Source organism: Dermacentor silvarum, chromosome 4 (assembly GCF_013339745.2).
Source record: "Dermacentor silvarum isolate Dsil-2018 chromosome 4, BIME_Dsil_1.4, whole genome shotgun sequence".
Lineage (NCBI taxonomy): Eukaryota > Metazoa > Arthropoda > Arachnida > Ixodida > Ixodidae > Dermacentor > Dermacentor silvarum.
This window is the reverse complement of record NC_051157.2, coordinates 137,823,112-137,840,565: the sequence shown is the minus strand read 5'-3', so window position 1 is coordinate 137,840,565 and position 17,454 is coordinate 137,823,112. Positions and strand designations below refer to the sequence as shown.

The following is a 17,454-nucleotide window of genomic DNA, read 5'->3' as shown; positions in this document are numbered from 1 at the left end:
ACTTTCACTCTTGCGCACGAGATGAAGCTAAAGAGAGCTATATGGGGAGCAACTTAACCACTGATGCTCAGTGCCTTTGGATGGAGGTTTGTTATATTATTTATGATAATATAAGTACAGTAGCATTACCGTATTTTCTGGTCTATAATTCGCACCTTTGTATAAGTTGCATCGGTGTATAAGACGCACCTGTTCTTTCGGTAAGATTTAAAAAATTTGTGATGTTTGCTCCATGAACGCGGGTCACACGCAAGCGTATGGGTGCCATATATGTCCACTTCAGGCGCATTTCTGCTGTCGTGGTTGCTGCGATGTTCCGTGTAAAGTCCAAGGGCAATAACATTGTCCCCGCGCGCCATATGCTGTATGTGCGAGTGAAAGCGGGCGACGGTGAGCCGAATTGTGCAGAAGGGAGGAAAGCGGAAGGCAGCCCAGGAGGGAGGGAGGAAGGGGGGGGGGGCTGCCTGTACTCTCGTAGCAACTGTGTAGTTTGCGCAGCGGCGCATGCCGTATCTCATCTGCAGATGTGACGACCTCGGGGTAGATCGACACGCGGTCGGCCTACCGCCGTTTGCTTTACTGCTCCATCATTCTCGCACGGCACTCGGGAACTTGATCACAAGAACACGGCACCTCGATAGTGCACACAGAACCCATATCAATTAAGTCAACCAGCGTGCTTCGCGTGGCCATAACATCGGATTCGATTTTGACGGCAGTTTTTCCGTAAAAAAAGGTACATAGGTCGCACCGTTCTATAAGACGCACCGACGAAAAAGTCAGAAAAAAAACTGCATCTTATATACCGAAAAATACGGTATGCTGAATGTTTTGGAAATATTTGATGAACCAACCCAGCTAATACTGCAGAAAATTGGAATATACATGTGTTTGTTATAATATAATGGATGTGTAGCAAGACTACACTGAATGGTTTGGAAATGCTCGATAAACTTGCCCAGTTAATACTGGAGAAGTCAGAGTAGCTGTTGGGAGCATTCATTGTGTGGTATTCTTTTTTGGTATTGTGAACTTGCAAAGTGATCCAGGCTAGACATTATTAACATCATTGGGATATACATTTATTTTTTTTGTAAAGGGTTTATTAGAGTTCGGAGCGGCAACAGTCAAACGAGACATGGCTTTCAAGCACGAGCGCCGTTGCTGAGCAAAAGCGCTGGACCCACTATAGCGTCTCTCTTCGCTAGACTTTTTATTTTAGTGCAATAACCCTATGCTGAATGTTTTGAATATTTTTTGGTGAACTTTACCCAGCCTATACTGGAGAAATCTCAGCCGCCGTTGTAAGCGTTCATTTTGTGTTGTGATCTTGAGAAGTTATCAAGACTAGACATTTTTATTATAATTGTGATATACAGTTATTTATTGTAATTGCAATAAAACTAGTCATTTTTGGAAATGCTAGAGTAAAGAAGTCATACTTTGGATGCCGCTTCGAGTCCTTGAAAAACCTGTGACAGGTCCTGGAAAGTCCTGGAATATCCTTTAATTTTTGCCTTGGAAATCTGTACGAACCCTGTCCTGCCTCCTGTAGACGTTGCCTTGATTGTAATAGGAATATTACCTTCAACACCTATTCTGACAACAAATAGTGTGTCATCAAGATTTATGTGATCGCCACAGAAAGTTTGCAAATGCGGCACATTTTTAAAGCAACCAAGCCCTGCAGCTGTGTGTTAGGTGTAAATGATTGGTGGCTGTAGTATGCATAGTTTGCCTGTAGGCTTAAAGTGTGCTTTGACACGTTTGGAATCGATAGACGTGTAGGACCCTGCTCGGTGTCGCTAGCAAACATGCCTCGTAAGACATTCGCCTGTCTGGATTGCGATTCGTTGATGTAGGTTCACTGCCATACTAATTAAAGGCTCAAAGCCATCACATGTGCACTGAAAGCTGTGGCTACTGCACACATGAGTGCTTTCAGCACTTCAAATGCCATCACAGAAAAAAAAAAATGAAATAGAGAGAGAACATGGATAATATTTTTGGCGTAATGCTTAGAGTTGTGAGGAATCCTACAAGAGCCATGGCACACAGCATAACTGCTTGTTTTGAGTTATGCAGTGGTGTCTTGGCATTTGCCATTTGGAAAACGTTGTATCCTCTCTCTGTGCCAAGCTTGCATGTTGGCAGGAAGTTAGCCCCCGTGATTCACTTGCAGTTGAATAATTGCTGTTTGTATGTTGGCATCTTTATTTCTCGTTTCAGCAGCAAAATGGCCGAGAAGAGGCACTCTCATCTTTCAAGGTAATCGCTTTTGGAATTCACACTTTTAGAAAACTGTATAAAATACAGCAAGGCAATGCACCTCTGAGTTGTGGGGCTAATTTAATGTTCGACACGATGGCATTAGGGTTGTAGCCATGTGCAATTTCTCGTGCCACAGTGAGGTGGCATTCTCTGCTGATGGATGTACTATGTGGCCCATTGTTAAAAGGAACATTCTAATGTGTTAGCTTGGCACTGTAGCTGCAAACATCGGCTGAAACTACGTCAATGCACTGCACAGGTGCGTAGAAAGGTGGTATAATTAAGATTAACTTGCGAAGATTAAAGTCCCGAAACCGTACATTGGTTTACATGGTTACGAGGGACTATCCGACAAAGGGCTACAGACAAATTTTTACTACCTGGGGTTCTTTAACACGCATCCAAAGTACACAAGTGTACTTTGCATTCCGCCCCCATTTTTTAAAAAGCTGCCACTGCCACGGGCGTCAAACCCATGACCTTGTGCTCGGCAGGTCAACGCCACAGCCACTGTGGTGACTGAAGGGCTCCATCACCACCAACCACAAGCAATTCACGCTTGCTCTGCACTCGCATATTTAGTGGACAGAAATGCACATGTTTAAATTGTTCAGTGACAGCGCTTTCGATTTCTATGTCCGCTCTGGTAGCTGGAGTACGCCTGATGCCCCTTGTGCTAAAGGTTTCGCAGGAGGGCGGCTGAGTTGGCGGTGCACTGCACAGCTGCAAGGGGGAGGCCATGCCACATCGTAAAGTACCTCCCGGGCGTGAACGCACTGCTGAACAAATTGAATGCCGAAGTGAACGAGGTCTCGCCTGGCAGGCTCTTTCTGTGCCAGGCGATGGGCATTGGCAGCAGGATGAAAGATTTCGAGGATGTATCTGCAGAGGAAGGTGTTATCTTCCTCGATTCCTTGCTGAGGAACCACTGCTGCGTAGAAGCTGTTGAGGTAAGTGCAAAGTTTTGTCCACATAGCAAGTTTCAACGTGTAAGACTTCTGTTCGTTTAACGGTAACACCATGCGCTACTGTAGCTGTTGTGCTATGCCTCAATCTGGCAGTCTTGATGCCATGAGGCAGCATACAAGGGTTTATTGGCCACTTGCCTGCTCCTAAGCTCGCATACTACACGACATCCGTAGTTAAAAGGATGTCCCACATCTGTTGCCTCGGCCGTGAGCAATTCTGGTTCAATACCCAAGACAGTGGAGGGAAGGATGGCACTGCGGTAGCCTGGTAAAGCACCGCGGGTGTAATGAAGATGTGGGTTCGGCCGCCCATCTGCTGCAAGTTATCTTTTCCTCTGCATTCATTTCCCTTTACCTTATTCTACATTTCAGTTACACTCGAACGCCTTTATAACGAAGTGCCTGGGACCTCCAAAATCCTTCGTTACACAGGCCACTTCGTTGTAAAGATAGTGAATGTTACTGCTCGCATAAACTCTGGTGGAGCACGTCCAGTAAAAAGAAATCCTTATTTATCATGAATTTAAAACATGCTTATACTCCGTTTCATACATCGCCTGCGACGCTGTGGAGGTTAGAAAGACTTCCTGCAGTGGCTACAAATAGTTCGGTGTTACTGCCATCAATTATGTGAAACTTGTTTATTCTGATTGAGTATTGAGTGAAGTTATTGAAATTATTCTTAGGAAGCAACAAATGGTGTGATATGACTCTAATAGGCTGTTTTAGATCATTTTACTTTTCGTTAGTTTCCTTTTTGGGTTTTTCATTTGGAGCCCATCGCGGCAGCCTCGTACCCATTCTTGTGCGGCCCGCGTAAGCAGGATGTTTAAACGACTCCACAAAGAAACGGGCACAGTGATAACTGAAAGACAAAACTTCTTGCATAGCTTCCACGGCGTTGCACGCTAAGTGTGAAATGGAGTATAGTGAATGGAGCGGCTAAAATCTGTCGCACACTTCAGCCAGCAGTTTGTGTGATGGCAGCCAACTGAGAAGGGAAGTGCTGGCAGGTGCTCCATGAAGTTTGTCATTTCTTCTGCTCTCGATGGGATAGGTCCAAACTAGTGATGCAAAACTTAGGTAAATTGACTATTGATAGTACTAATTGTTCTTTTTCAAAATTGTAAAAATACCGTCGATATTATTGCAATGTTTTGCTATCCAATATCAAGAAGGGGGCCGACAGATGGAGTAGCACACTGTGGTATAGAAGTTATATAAACAGGAATAAAGGGCCTCAGAAAGGCTTGCCAATGCTTCAAAAAGTCGGCCATCCTTTTTGAGGCAATTTATCCCTGTTTATATTGTGACCTTCACCTACAACTCTTCTCGTCACGACACAGCTGTCTACTCACCTTTTTATCTACTGTTTGGCTACGACTCACCATTGCCTATGGACACCATACTTCATCCTCACGCAGACACATCCTCTGCCTATGCTCGTGATGCTCTTGCCCGTGCTGACATCGCCCGTCAGGTTGCCCGCGATCACTTGTCGGCTTCACAGGTCAATCAAAAATGTCTCTATGACCGCCGACACTGGGAGGTGAACTTCCCTCCAGGATCGCTCGTCTTGCTGTGGTTCCCGTCACGTCGCGGTGGCCTATGCGAAAAACTCCTCTCCCGTTATGCTGGCCCTTACCGCGTCGTACGCAAAGTCACTAATGTGACCTATGAAATCGCTCCGATAAATCCTAAGTCAGCCTCTGCAACAATCGTGAATGACATAGTTCATGTCTCGCGCCTTAAACCGTACCACTCTCGGCCTGGGCCCTAATTGTACCGGGACGGTGCTTCTGCCGCCAGCGGGTAATGTCACGAGCGGCGATCCTGTGGTCGGTGCTTGGAGGATGACTACGACAACGGCGTGGCTTTCTGGTGTGCACACGCTCTCCTGAACCATTGCTGTAGCGTTGTACGCCTTACCTTGTAAATATATTGATTGTATGTATATTCTCCCCGTAACAATATAATGTTTCGCTATGAAACTGTTGACAATGTAACAAAAGCTATCCGTAGTGGTACTATCGATAGAACTATGTGAATAGTACTGGGATAGTTTGTTGTTGACAATGTCATTGATAGTGTTGCAATTCTTGGCTAGTGATATTACCAGGAACTTTGCGATAACTTACCATTAGCAATAGAACTATATGAATAGTATTGCGATAGTTTGCTGTTGACAATGTCATTGATAGTGTTGCAATTCTTGGCTAGTGATATTACCAGGAACTTTGCGATAACTTACCATTCGCGATAGAACTATATGAATAGTATTGCGACAGTTTGCTGTTGACAATGTCATTGATAGTGTTGCAATTCTTGGCTAGTGATATTACCAGGAACTTTGCTATAACTTACCATTAGCGATAGAATTATATGAATAGTATTGCGATAGTTTGCTGTTGACAACGTCATTGATAGTGTTGCAATTCTTGGCTAGTGATATTACCAGGAACTTTACGATAACTTACCATTATAGTTAAAGTGAGTTTATGCCATTTGGAAAATGAAAACGTTGCCAAGGTTATGGTGCAGTTTTTACATGCACTATAGTACTATTAATGATTTTTGAACTAGCTATATTTTGATAATGACTGAACTATTGATACTATTGATAACTAGAGGCCGGATCTTTAGGTATTAAAAAAGCGCTTTTTAGGCACCAAAAATAGGCAGGTAAAACAGCGTTTTAGGCCTCCAACGTCGTAAATATAGGCACAATAAATTTTTACATAAATGCCAATAATTTCAAACGAAGACGTGCGCGGCCTATATCGTATACGAGAGGAAAACGAGAAATGTTATTGTCTATGATGGCACAAAGGCACCAACAGTTGAACATAGCCGTGCAATTGTCCTATAAAACTGATGGACTAATGACGATCAATTGGCTTCATTCAATAAGCACACTGCTCATATTCATGTTCAACGGCCACTGTACTCGAGCATCGCATATAGTGAAACAGGCATGAAAAAGAATACTTGAAAGCTGGGAATACTGATTAAAAGAACCGATACTTTATGTCTGTCTGATGCAAATAAATTAATACACAACAAAAACAGGCAAATAACAAATGCAAGAGAGACTACGATTTATTAAGAAATTAGCATGTTCTTACATGAGAACTGTTAGGTACAACTCTTCGCAATTTTCTTATATACATATGACATTATCCGAATTGTACAGGCCAGACGTCTCAACACTGTCAAATACACTTCCCCCCATTTGAAGTGCGCAGGTTTGAAGAAATTTGTTTGGAGAGCACGCGGAACGTAGTCTAAGAATCACTGTGAAGATTGTGGAAACAATAGCAAATCACCGCCATCTCAGATTTTTAGATTCAAAATTTTGCCTCTTATCACTGAGAATGATCTCGTATGCTGAGAAGGAACGCCCGACGGCGGTGAACACCTTAAAAAGTAAAAACAAACAAAACAAAAGCCGCGTGCACGTCACATTTTTCTTTCTTTTGCTATTCGCTGTCCTTTCCCCTGATGGCTCTCCGCCGTTTGGCATTTGCCAACCGCTCGCGCAATGTCAGCGCAGCGCCGTATGCTGGCCGGCGCGTCCCATTTCAATGCTGCTAGCAGTTGTTTTCCGGGAGTTGGTTGAACTAAAGGACTAGGTTGAACCCCATAGAGTTCCGAACAGTCAATGTTGCCCGGTAACATGAATAACGGTCTCTAGCTGCACTCGAAAGCAAAACTTGAGGCTAAATAGTGTTCATATAGGCGCCGATATTGAAAATAGGCATCTATAGGCATTTATAGGCATTTGGGCACAAACGCCAAAATAGGCATTTATAGGCACTATAAAAACACTATAAAAGCCCTTCTTGACCTCTAATGTATGCTCATATATCAAAGTGGGGCGATAGGAGTGCAAGGAACAAAGAAGGCATTTGCCTAAAATCCGGTCTCTATTGATAACACATGGCAGGCATGTTTAAGAACAACCACAGTAAAGTAGTGCAAGATTGAAAAATGCCCAATTTAAACAAGAGTGGTACCTCACATTTTAGTTCCTTGTATATTATGATTAGGTTATGCTTTTTAAATATATTTAACATGAGCCTGCCTGCTTACTATGAGTAGCAGCGTAGGAGGCACCTGAGCTAGCTGGAAGGAGTGCCAAAACATTGTGATGTTCTGCTTCCACATGACCATCTTGTGCATCATGAAGTCGCGACACAATAACCTCCTAGCAAGGAAACGAAACCAAAACTGGCTATAGAAAAGCTATTGTATTGGGGCACTCCAATGCTTGTCACCATTTTCTTTTTAGGGTTTCAACGTTTCAGACCATAGTGAAACACGAAAAACTAAGCATTGAAAATATTATTTCAGAGCAAGAAATCTGCCGTTCAGACCACTTAGGATTACATCAATAAATCTTTCGAAAGTGGAGGGAGCATTACATAGGCCAAACAGCATAATAACTTCAATTAGGCCATCTGTTGTCACAAACACAGTCTTTCCTTTGCCCTCAGGGTACATAGGTATGGTTCTAGCCTGGTCGCAAATCAAGCATTGTGAAATAAGTGGCATGTGCGAGCACTCAATGGGGATGTCCATCCTTGGTAGTGGGCAGACGCCTTTTTTTGGTTCTCACGCAGAATACGGTAGACGACGCCAAGAAACATTGTGATTGTGTGTAAGTCAACGACCGATTTTCCGCATGCCCGATTTTTCGGACATGCTCGATAATTTGGACGCCTTCGCGGCACTGCCACATACCCCGTAGAGTCAATGTATAAGAAAGTCTGAAGTTTTGGGGGAAAAAAAAAAAAAAACTTTTGCCATCCGATTTTCCGGACTTTTTGCCATGACCGAAGGTCCGAAACGCCATTAATCGAAGTCACCACCGCCGCCATTTTGATTATCTTGTAGCCTGGAACCAGCACTCTCACACGCATATCCGCTGGCAGCCGTAGCCACCAGCGTGGCAACGCTAGGCCTGGCTACTTCGGCTTTCGCTACCAAGTTTCTTGCTGTTCGGTGCCGTGTTTTTCATTAATACCATACGCCGTTGTTAGGAATGGTGCCGACTCCGCCTTTGTAATCCTCGCCAATGGCTTCGAAGCTCGGAAAGCACGGCCCGTTGCATAATGCCAGTTTCTGAAAGCTAGCTTTGTCTCAATACAGCAATGTTATGCGGTGAAGCATATCAAAAGTGGGAAGGGGCAATTGTCACGGGACACGGTATGTACGTATTCCTTAATTATACACGCGTGCACCTGCCGTGTCCTGTCACAGTACGAGCACCGATACGCCTAACAAGTGTACTGGCAGACCTTCAGAGCTGTTTCGGACGTACCTGTGGAGATTTGAGCCCTTTGGGGTAGTAAAGGGAATGCATTCATTTTTCGGACTGCCTGATTTTTCGGACGTTTTCGCGGCCCCTATTGAGTCCGGAAAAAGAATGTTGGCGGTATATTGGAAAAACAGGAAAAAATTTTTTCAGCGGCTTAAGCAGCATATCAGTGACTGTAAAAAATGAAGTTACATCTGGACGCTCTTGCAGAACACGCAAGAGATAGGAGCCGCCAAATTGATTGGGATGATGCGAAGGTGCTGAAAAAGGAAAGGAAGTTCACCTCGGCACAAAACCTGGGCTCACTTATCATCCAAACTATAGAACATACGTTTGGTTGGAATGATGGAACCCTTCCTTCAAATCCACGCAGTGTTTGTGTCACATTTTGAAACCCATATATAGGGTGTCCTAGCTAAAGTTATCCAAGGCGTCAAAAGAACAACACGGTGCAAGATATGATTAAATACCTACAGTTTTTAGTCATCAGACCTCTGATGACCGAACACCATAGGTTTTATATTACCGTATTTTGCACCTTGTTTTCTAAATGGTGTTCCAGAGGCTTCCAGAGGAGCGGGAAACATGCAGCAACCCTCCTGACCAGCTGGTTTCTGCAGCTGCTGGCAGGTGGTGTAACAAATTTATGCTTGCACAGTTGCAGCAGCAGCTTGCATCCCCATAAGTGAAGGTACCTTTGCGTTTTTTTCATGAAAACCAGGAAGTTAACTGGGCTAAGTGTTACATTGAACGACATAGACTACAAAATGTGATCTTTCTGCAATGTTTGAGTAAGAGTAGTGCCGCGGTAACTGCAAAATCTTTTTTCAAACATTTTAAACAATTATGCCTGTCCCTGTACTATTAGCTCCTACTGAAGAATGGTAAAAAATATCATAACATCTTCTTGGTTTTCACATTACATTCTGAGATTTACTCCACATGTCCCTCAAGTACTATCAGCAAGAAACCCTACCTGTCTCACCAGCAGAATTGCAGACGTGTGAAAAATGTCACTGTGACCCGTGTGACTGCACCTTTTTTTTTTTGGTTGCAGTCACAGCCTGTGAAACAGTATTCGTCTAGTGAATGTGATCTGCTACGTTGAGTGGGAAGAATAAAGGCTCGATTTTTGTTAGTTACAACCACAGCAAGCAAACAGATCATGAAGCCAGTGAAAGAATAGGGAGTTCACTGTTATTGGCAATTGAAATATAGAATTAGGAAAAGGGAAGTGAAAGTGGATGGAAAGACAACTTGTCGCATGTAGGCGCCGAATTCACATCTTCAACATAACAGCGGCGGCTGTCCTGAGGTAAGGCGCCCTGCCATCAACTTTTTGGGGCATTTATGCATGTGTAGACATCCTTTCAATCATAGGCAGGATGTTGTGCATGAACTCGGGAGCAGGCAACTGGCCAAGAAACCCTCTAGTGTTGCCTCATGTCATCAGTGCGACAAAAATTGAGGTACATTGCATATTAAGAGCCTCGACTTTGGCACTTGGCCAAAGGGACATAATCTAAGAGAGAAAGCAGTCAGCACACAGGAGACATTTAAGAGATGCAGCAACTATAACAATCCGAGAAAAATGTTCAAGCGACATGTGGCAGCGGAACAGCAAACTAAACTGGAAGGCCCAGATTCCTGTGTATAGCCCCACACAATGACAAAATAAAAGGTCCCTCACAGACACGCAAACTGGCTGCCCTGGCATACTAATTGGCCACCACCTCCAGCGTGGCTCTTTCAATTGACTCTTAGCTCTCTGCCTCCAGAGGCTGTGGAGCATCTGACCATGGTGCTGGTCATATATCTCCTGCATAGTGGAGGGTGTTAGGAATCTCTGGATCTGAACATGTCGCCACTGGAAGCATAATCCGGCAGCACTGAACATTTGTGGAGTGAAGCCAGCACAGCGGGAGCAGCTGGAAGAATTATCTGGCATTACCCAGGGTATCGTAAGGCCTAGCGAGGTTAGGAGGCTCAGGCATGTGCATAGATGAGCAATGCGGTGTCATCTTTTACTGAAGCCTTTTACTACATCAGCTGCTAAAGAATCTAGAACCATGGTGAAATGAGGGCACCACTATAGACAAGGACATAGAAGAACAAGCACAGTAAAACCTTAAAGAAAAATCTGCGACATTGTTTATCACGCTACCCTCATTTCACCACGAGCCTGCCCCAACTCAGTCAAATTGTATGAACTTTGCTGCTAGAGCTCAAAAACTGGGTATGCTGTTTGTCTATCCTCTCCAATACACTGTTTGATCACTTGCCACTGCCGTCATCAGGCCACCTCTCGAACCTCAGCTTTTCACACTGATTGTATGACGACATTGTGCGCATAGAACAACACTTTGTCTGCAGAAGCGTATATCTGGCTGTTTCATTCATGACTTGAGTGGAAACAGTGCAACATAACAGAACGTGAGGAAGGGACAGACATTTTTGCTCGGGACTTTGCCCACCGCTGCCACAGGGCATGGAACTCAAGGTTGGGTGGCAATATGTAGTTGGGAGCCAGGGATGCTAACCCCTGAGCTGTCTCGCATCCTTGACATTCAGAAACTCAATATCTTCCTTTTTGGTGGAGCTTGCTGTCTTAGCGTTAGTAACCTGATGCATGGCGTAAGCATAACGTTAATTTGTTTTCCTGGGTGACATATTAGTATGAGTTTTATTCAATGTTACGTGACGAAGTCTGCTATCTGTGTACACATAGTTGTATTTAATTTACTTGTTTTGTTCTCGTTCATGGGATAAAATACCTTGCGATATTTCATTTGTTAATCCACAGTTCATAAACCAGGTGTTTTATTTTAACGTTAACAGAATTTAGAATAATCGCCTATGACACATTGCACAAGTCTACTTATTGAGTTGGATTATTCGAAAAGGCAGACATTACTTACCATGGAAATCAAATTGTGAAATTGACGACTAATTTTTCATTAATAAACCTTTTAACTAATTACTCTTGTGCACGTATTACAATTAATTGAAGCTACTGATTTCACAAGGCACAATCACCTGGAATGAAAATGAATTTTTAAACTAGAACCAATTTTAAGATAAGCGCAGTGAAACTTGCTGTAAAAATTCACTGCTGTTCCTCTTACCTTTTTTCACAAAACACATTTTTATGCATTGAAGCTTAAAAGTTACTGGAACACCAATGTGTTATGTCACAATCTTTGGGAATGGATATCTCAAAACTGGTGTCATCCACAGAATTCATTCCAGGTGTTTGTCAAAGTCACTGGCTACAATTTGTAGTTGCAATATCTGCCATAAAGTACTAATTAGTTTAAATGTAAATTAGAAAAATTTTGTTCATTAGTCAGATTCATTTTGATTTCTTGTGCAAATAATGTCCATCTCTGAGAGCAGTCTTGTTGAAGAAGTAAAATTGTGCCACATGCCATGGGTGATATGCAAGATTCTGTTAATGATTAAAAAAAAAAAAAACACCCCACATGATAAGGTAAACAACCTATTCTTAATGTGCATCTTAAAGGTAGAAACAATCCCGGCTTCAGTTGTTGTCATTTTAAACTTTATTCCTTAATTAATCTTTTTTTTTCAACCAAGGAGGTCTCCAGTATTTGATTTGACATTCCATTCTAGCTTTATTTGGAGTACTATACCCGTGGACAAGTTTCTATGGAAATGAAGGGGAAGCTGCAGGGGCTCAGCATCTGCACTTTTGTTGCTGCACCAAGTGTCGCGGCAGCATTTGACGGTGCTTTTGGTTTATTGAGACACGTCCTGGAGGGGTGGGGTGGGGGAAATTAGTGTAGCTTCCACCTGCAACAGTTTTGCATTTACTCAAACATGCAAGAAAAAAGCAGGCAAATATATCAGATATTGTACTCAGTGGTGTATCTTGTGTTATGTCACTCTTCCCTTGCTTAAAGTGAATGAAAACGTGGGGACTATTTTTTAGGAGTGCTCTTACCTGTGCATGTTTCTCCTCTATGGCTTACCCTTCACTGCCGCAGAAAGTCTTCCGTGAGTGTAGTGTTATCTTAAAGGTTTCACTGGTCTGACACATCTACACAAGCCACAAACAGCGAAAAGATGCCACAAACGTCTTTTCATTCGTTTTTTATCCATGTCTTTGACTTGCCACCTTCACATGCAGTTCAAGCCTCATTTGAGGCACAAGTCGGCGCTGGTCATCTGCGATGCCCTGTGTTACAACGAGTTCCTGACCTGCCTGCGGGTGCACCACGCTTCCCTAAGCCACAAGGCCACGCTGTCTCTGCTCACTGCTGTGTGCCGCTTGCTGAACATGCAGCTGCGCGAGCTGTCTCTAGAGAAACTCAATATTTCTCTTATGCCGGAGCCACCAGACAACGTCATGTCAGAGCCAGCAGACAAGGTCACGTCAGAGCCACCGGACAAGTTCACGTTGGAGCCACCAGACAACATCATGTCGGAGCCACCAGACACCATCATGATGGAGCCATCAGGCAACTTCATGCCGGAGTCACTAGAGGACATCATGCAGGAGTCACTAGAAGACATGCCGAAGGCACTACATGACTTCAAGTGGGCACTTGCCAGTACGCAGAGCCTCACAACACTGACGCTTCTGAACATCCGCGTAAGTACAGAGCTAAGGCTGCATAATAAGCATCTTGTGGAAGTTGGCCGACTGCTCTATGCATTATCTGTGTATGATAATGCTCTGTGTCCTTACTATATAAAGTAGGGTTGTGTGAATACTGGCTATAGTAGATTTCAAATCGAATATCGAATTGAATATTGAATATCAAAAAGCTTAACACAAATTTTTATGCTTCAAAATTTCGGGCAAGAAACAGTGCTGGACATGCTTACGAGGCTAATCGCATTGCTTAACATGAATTTTGCTAGCTATCAGTAACTTAGTTACCTATGAATCGAGATGCATGGTATGCTGTACTCTTATTAAAGGGAACACCAAATTAGTATGCCAGCAGCGATAACAACTCAGTTCGTATACGAAGGTCTGGAAAATATTTTTTATCAATTGAATGTCTGTAAAATAGAATTCAGTGCTCTCTTACCTCTGAAGCTGTAGAAGTAGCGTTCTCCTAAGCACCAAGGGGTTTTCAGTTCAATAGTGAGCCATACTGTGCTTAATGGCAATCTTCTGTTGCTTAGAAAGTATTCCAGTTTTCTTCCGGAAAACAGGAGGGATTTGTGTGATTATCGTCAGCTTGTTAAGGCCAATCTGCGACAGTCAAAAGCGGGGAATAAGCATTCCGCGCAGTCATCGGTGCCGCACGGGTCAACCACGGCCAGCGGCCATGGTAAAGAGTTGGAAAAGTCCACGTGATGCCCCCCCCCCGCCACATTTTTTTTTCGTCTGCGCCCATCTGCCGCCTGTGTAAACGCATCTACAGCCGGGGTGTCAGCACGCTGTCACATGATATTTTCGAGCCTGCCATGTAAGTCCAAAGCTACTCTTGTGATGGGTTGCTCGAAGCTATGAGAAAAGACCTTTGTGTGCCTACAAACGGCGTTCTGAATAAGAGGCCATCGTGTGGATTTTCGCGAAGATGGCGGCCGTGAACATGCAACAGTCATCCCATGCACTTGCTTTCATTGGCGAGGCAATTTGTTGGCTTTCGGAGGGTTGTGCTACTGCTGTGAATAGACCTGGGCCGGTATGTTGTAGCGATGCCTTTCTGGTGCTAATGCCTTTTTGCGCTTATCGCGCTTTGTCAGTGGTCCGAGCAACAGTCTGCTCGTGTTATCAACGGGATCAGCTGGCCGTGAGCGGTGGATGATCAGACTAGTATAGAATAAGTCATAAGGCATCGCTACAAAATACCGGCCCTGCTTAGATTCGATAACCGTAACTTAAGTCGTCGACACCAGACGACGTAGCTCTGATTAGGCCTAACAGGTTAGACAGCGTGGGCAATGGTGTGACTGTGACGAAATATCGCCACCGACTGATGTGATAACGGGCCGCAAACCGTTGCGGAAAGCTTGTCGCTAATGTTACTACAGATGGCACATGTGGGTATAGAAAATTTCGAACTGCGCTAATCTCCATGAACACTGAACTCGAATATTCGATGCGATCAGCGTGCCTACCGGTGGTTAATCGGCCCAATCTTCCTGCAAATTACGTCTGTGTTTTCCACACACACTGCTTTTGTTGTTCTCTCTGTTTGCGTATCCTTAATCGTTTAGCTTGGTCCAGTCGAGCAGGTCGAACCTTGTACCAATGCATGTCATGCACCATATTAATGTTGCACATGTGAAGGCACCGACCAAGGCCGCGTCATTCGCCGAAGGTATCGATATTCAAAAAATCGAATATTCGCTATATCGAAAATTAGATATTCGTTTCATGAATAGAATTATTCGAGCATTCATTATTCGATTTGAAATCAAATATTCGAGTATTTGAACACCCCTACTATAAAGGTGATTTAAAGATTATTCACGCACTTGCCATGGGATCTGACTCAATATTCAGGAAGCATGTTCATCTGTCTTACATTATCACCCAGTTTTTCAAACGCATTTTGCCCATCTATCAATAAGTGCAGAATCCAGTATAATCAGTTCACATGCACGTTTAGTGCTGTAATCTGTCAGAGATGTTTCAATAATCATCCAGCAATTTCATGGAAAAAATTTGTGTAATTCCTTAAAGTTTTTCATGAACTCAAGCCTGTTCTTCTCAGCAAAGCACTTTATCCACGACGTACATAAATTCTTCAAGGAAATTTGACAGTTTGGTTGTCATTGCGTTTCACATTGCAGCTACAAACAAACTCGCGTAATAAGGTCAAACCTGAACAATTGTGTGAGAAAACGCAGTTAACGGGAGTTCTACAACGACTGTACTACAAACGATTTTTCACTGACACCTGTGAGAGTGGCTTAAAGGCCATCTTTGTATATTGACAAATGTACATTCAAAATTCAATGTGCGAGAAAGTTAAAATTTCACGCATACATTTGACTACATTCTGACTCGATTATGACAATATTTTGCATTCTTTGCAAGCTTTTCATTCCAGTTTTCGCAGTCTTGATACGAGAGCATCAAATGGCTCACTGGGCGAGAAAGCTGGCGTCTTTAGCAGCGAAATGGCACCTAAATTCCCATTGGCCGCGATGTCGCGTCACGAGCGCACCTTGACGGAGCAGAGCGGGCGAAAGGGCGCACCTACTGCCGCAGTAGCACGCCAGGTGTTGCGTGAGGGGAGAGGGTATCGCCCTGACACCACGTGACCCTCACTCTCGGAAGCCTGTGTTGTCCGTGCATCCTGCAAGCCTGCGTTCTAACTGTGCCTCTCTCTATAAGGGCAAATCAAAGTGTGCCAAGCTTCTCGACACGCTCACTTGCCCGCGGAAGTTGATAACTCGAAGGACCGCTCAGCGACGTTAAAATGGACATTGATGCTTTCGCATTCACAACTCGTAAGAAGTGCTTAGGTATCCTCGGATTTTTTTTCTTTTCTGTTTTGCGTTTAGAGCTCTGCACTTGCGCAATAAGTTAGACGAGGAGGGGCATGGTCATGACGTGTACTGAAACATTAAACATGTTATCATAAGTGCTAACTGGGCTCATGGTTACCATGCACGTCTTTGTGACTGCCAGCTATTTCTGTTACATCAATCTTTCTTAACCCTTTGAAACCACACCAATAGTTTAAAAAGTGCAAACCATGCCAAGTGCCTTTCTTCCCAGCCTAACGTGTAGCATAGGGATAGGCATCTGAGATCTCTTGGAAAACAGTGCATAGATTTCGATACCAACATGATTGATAACGTGTCGATAACGGGGGATAACATCAAAAACAAAAAACAAAACGAAACAAAAACACATGGAAATATGATGCATGCCGAGGAAGAAGCCATAGAGAAGAGGGTGAGAAATGCCAGATAACCAACAAGGACCAGGCGGTGTCTTTTGTTATAATTGAAAATAAAATTGACAGGCTAATGGGACTGCTGAAAAAAGTTCAAATGCTTAAGGCATCTGTACAGTTGGTTTCAGACAAATTTGACAGGTCATGGATGGGTCTCCAAGACAAGTCAATACAAAAGATTTAACAAAGAGGTGCGACCAACTTGAAAAGGGCAAATCGAGCATGGAACCTACTCAAATTAAGCAAGATCTGAACAACCGGAAGTTCTGTAGTTGTAAACTCAACATAGAAATTCATGGCATTGTGGAAACAAAAATTAAAACCTTTTTAGCAATGTGAATGATATCACCAAAGAAATGGAAGTACAGTATAGACCACTTATAACGTAACCGCTTATAGTGCAGGACCGGATATAGCGCAGTCTTTTCAGACTTCCGTTAATTTTCCCATAGCACTCCATGTATACACGTATCGCTTATAGTGCAGTTGCGGGAAACAAAATACCGGTTACAGTGCGGCTGCCTGGGAGTACGGAAGTCAGTGGAGACGGCGAACGCTCCCCTCAAACGGGCGCCCCAAGGAGTGCTCGAGGAAGAAAGAGAGACGAAGTGGAGGAGAAGGGCACGTGGTGCGAACGACCAGCCAGTCAGGCTGAAACCAGAATCTTGAGTGCGAGTCGTGAAATATCACGGCGCGCATAGCGAGCGAGGGCCATGAAACTGCCAACGCCGGCCAACGCTCGCTTCACAATAACGGCAGTAAACGAAACTTCAGGGAGCGGGCGACGCCGGCATGGCACGGCGAAGGGCACACGCGGAGACCGTGGAATGTGAGGGAGGAGATCTGCAGGGAAGCGGATTTCGCCTCGGCAACTCCGCTGCTTCGGTGGCTCCCCTTGCTCTCCCTCGTAGCTCCATCACTTTCGACTGTCACCGTGCGCGCCCGCCGCCGCTCCAGCCGGCCCGGCGCCAACTCCCCGAAGTTTCGTTTTCTGCCGTTATCG

General features: G+C 44.1%; 1 protein-coding gene across 5 annotated transcripts in view; it reads left to right on the top strand.

The window, feature by feature from the left end:
• LOC119450655 (uncharacterized) overlaps nt 1–17,454 on the top strand; it is a 78,384-nt gene that overhangs the window by 10,618 nt on the left and 50,312 nt on the right. For 3 of the 5 annotated variants that reach the window (XM_049666114.1, XM_037714166.2, XM_037714168.2), the window contains exons 3-5: nt 2,230–2,268; nt 2,954–3,221; nt 12,710–13,174. In XM_049666114.1, coding sequence (XP_049522071.1) covers nt 2,237–2,268; nt 2,954–3,221; nt 12,710–13,174 — 765 coding nt within the window. In that variant the 5' untranslated portion in view covers nt 2,230–2,236. The remainder of the gene's footprint in view (nt 1–2,229; nt 2,269–2,953; nt 3,222–12,709; nt 13,175–17,454) is intronic. The other 2 variants (XM_037714167.2, XM_049666115.1) reach the window with 2 other exon arrangements.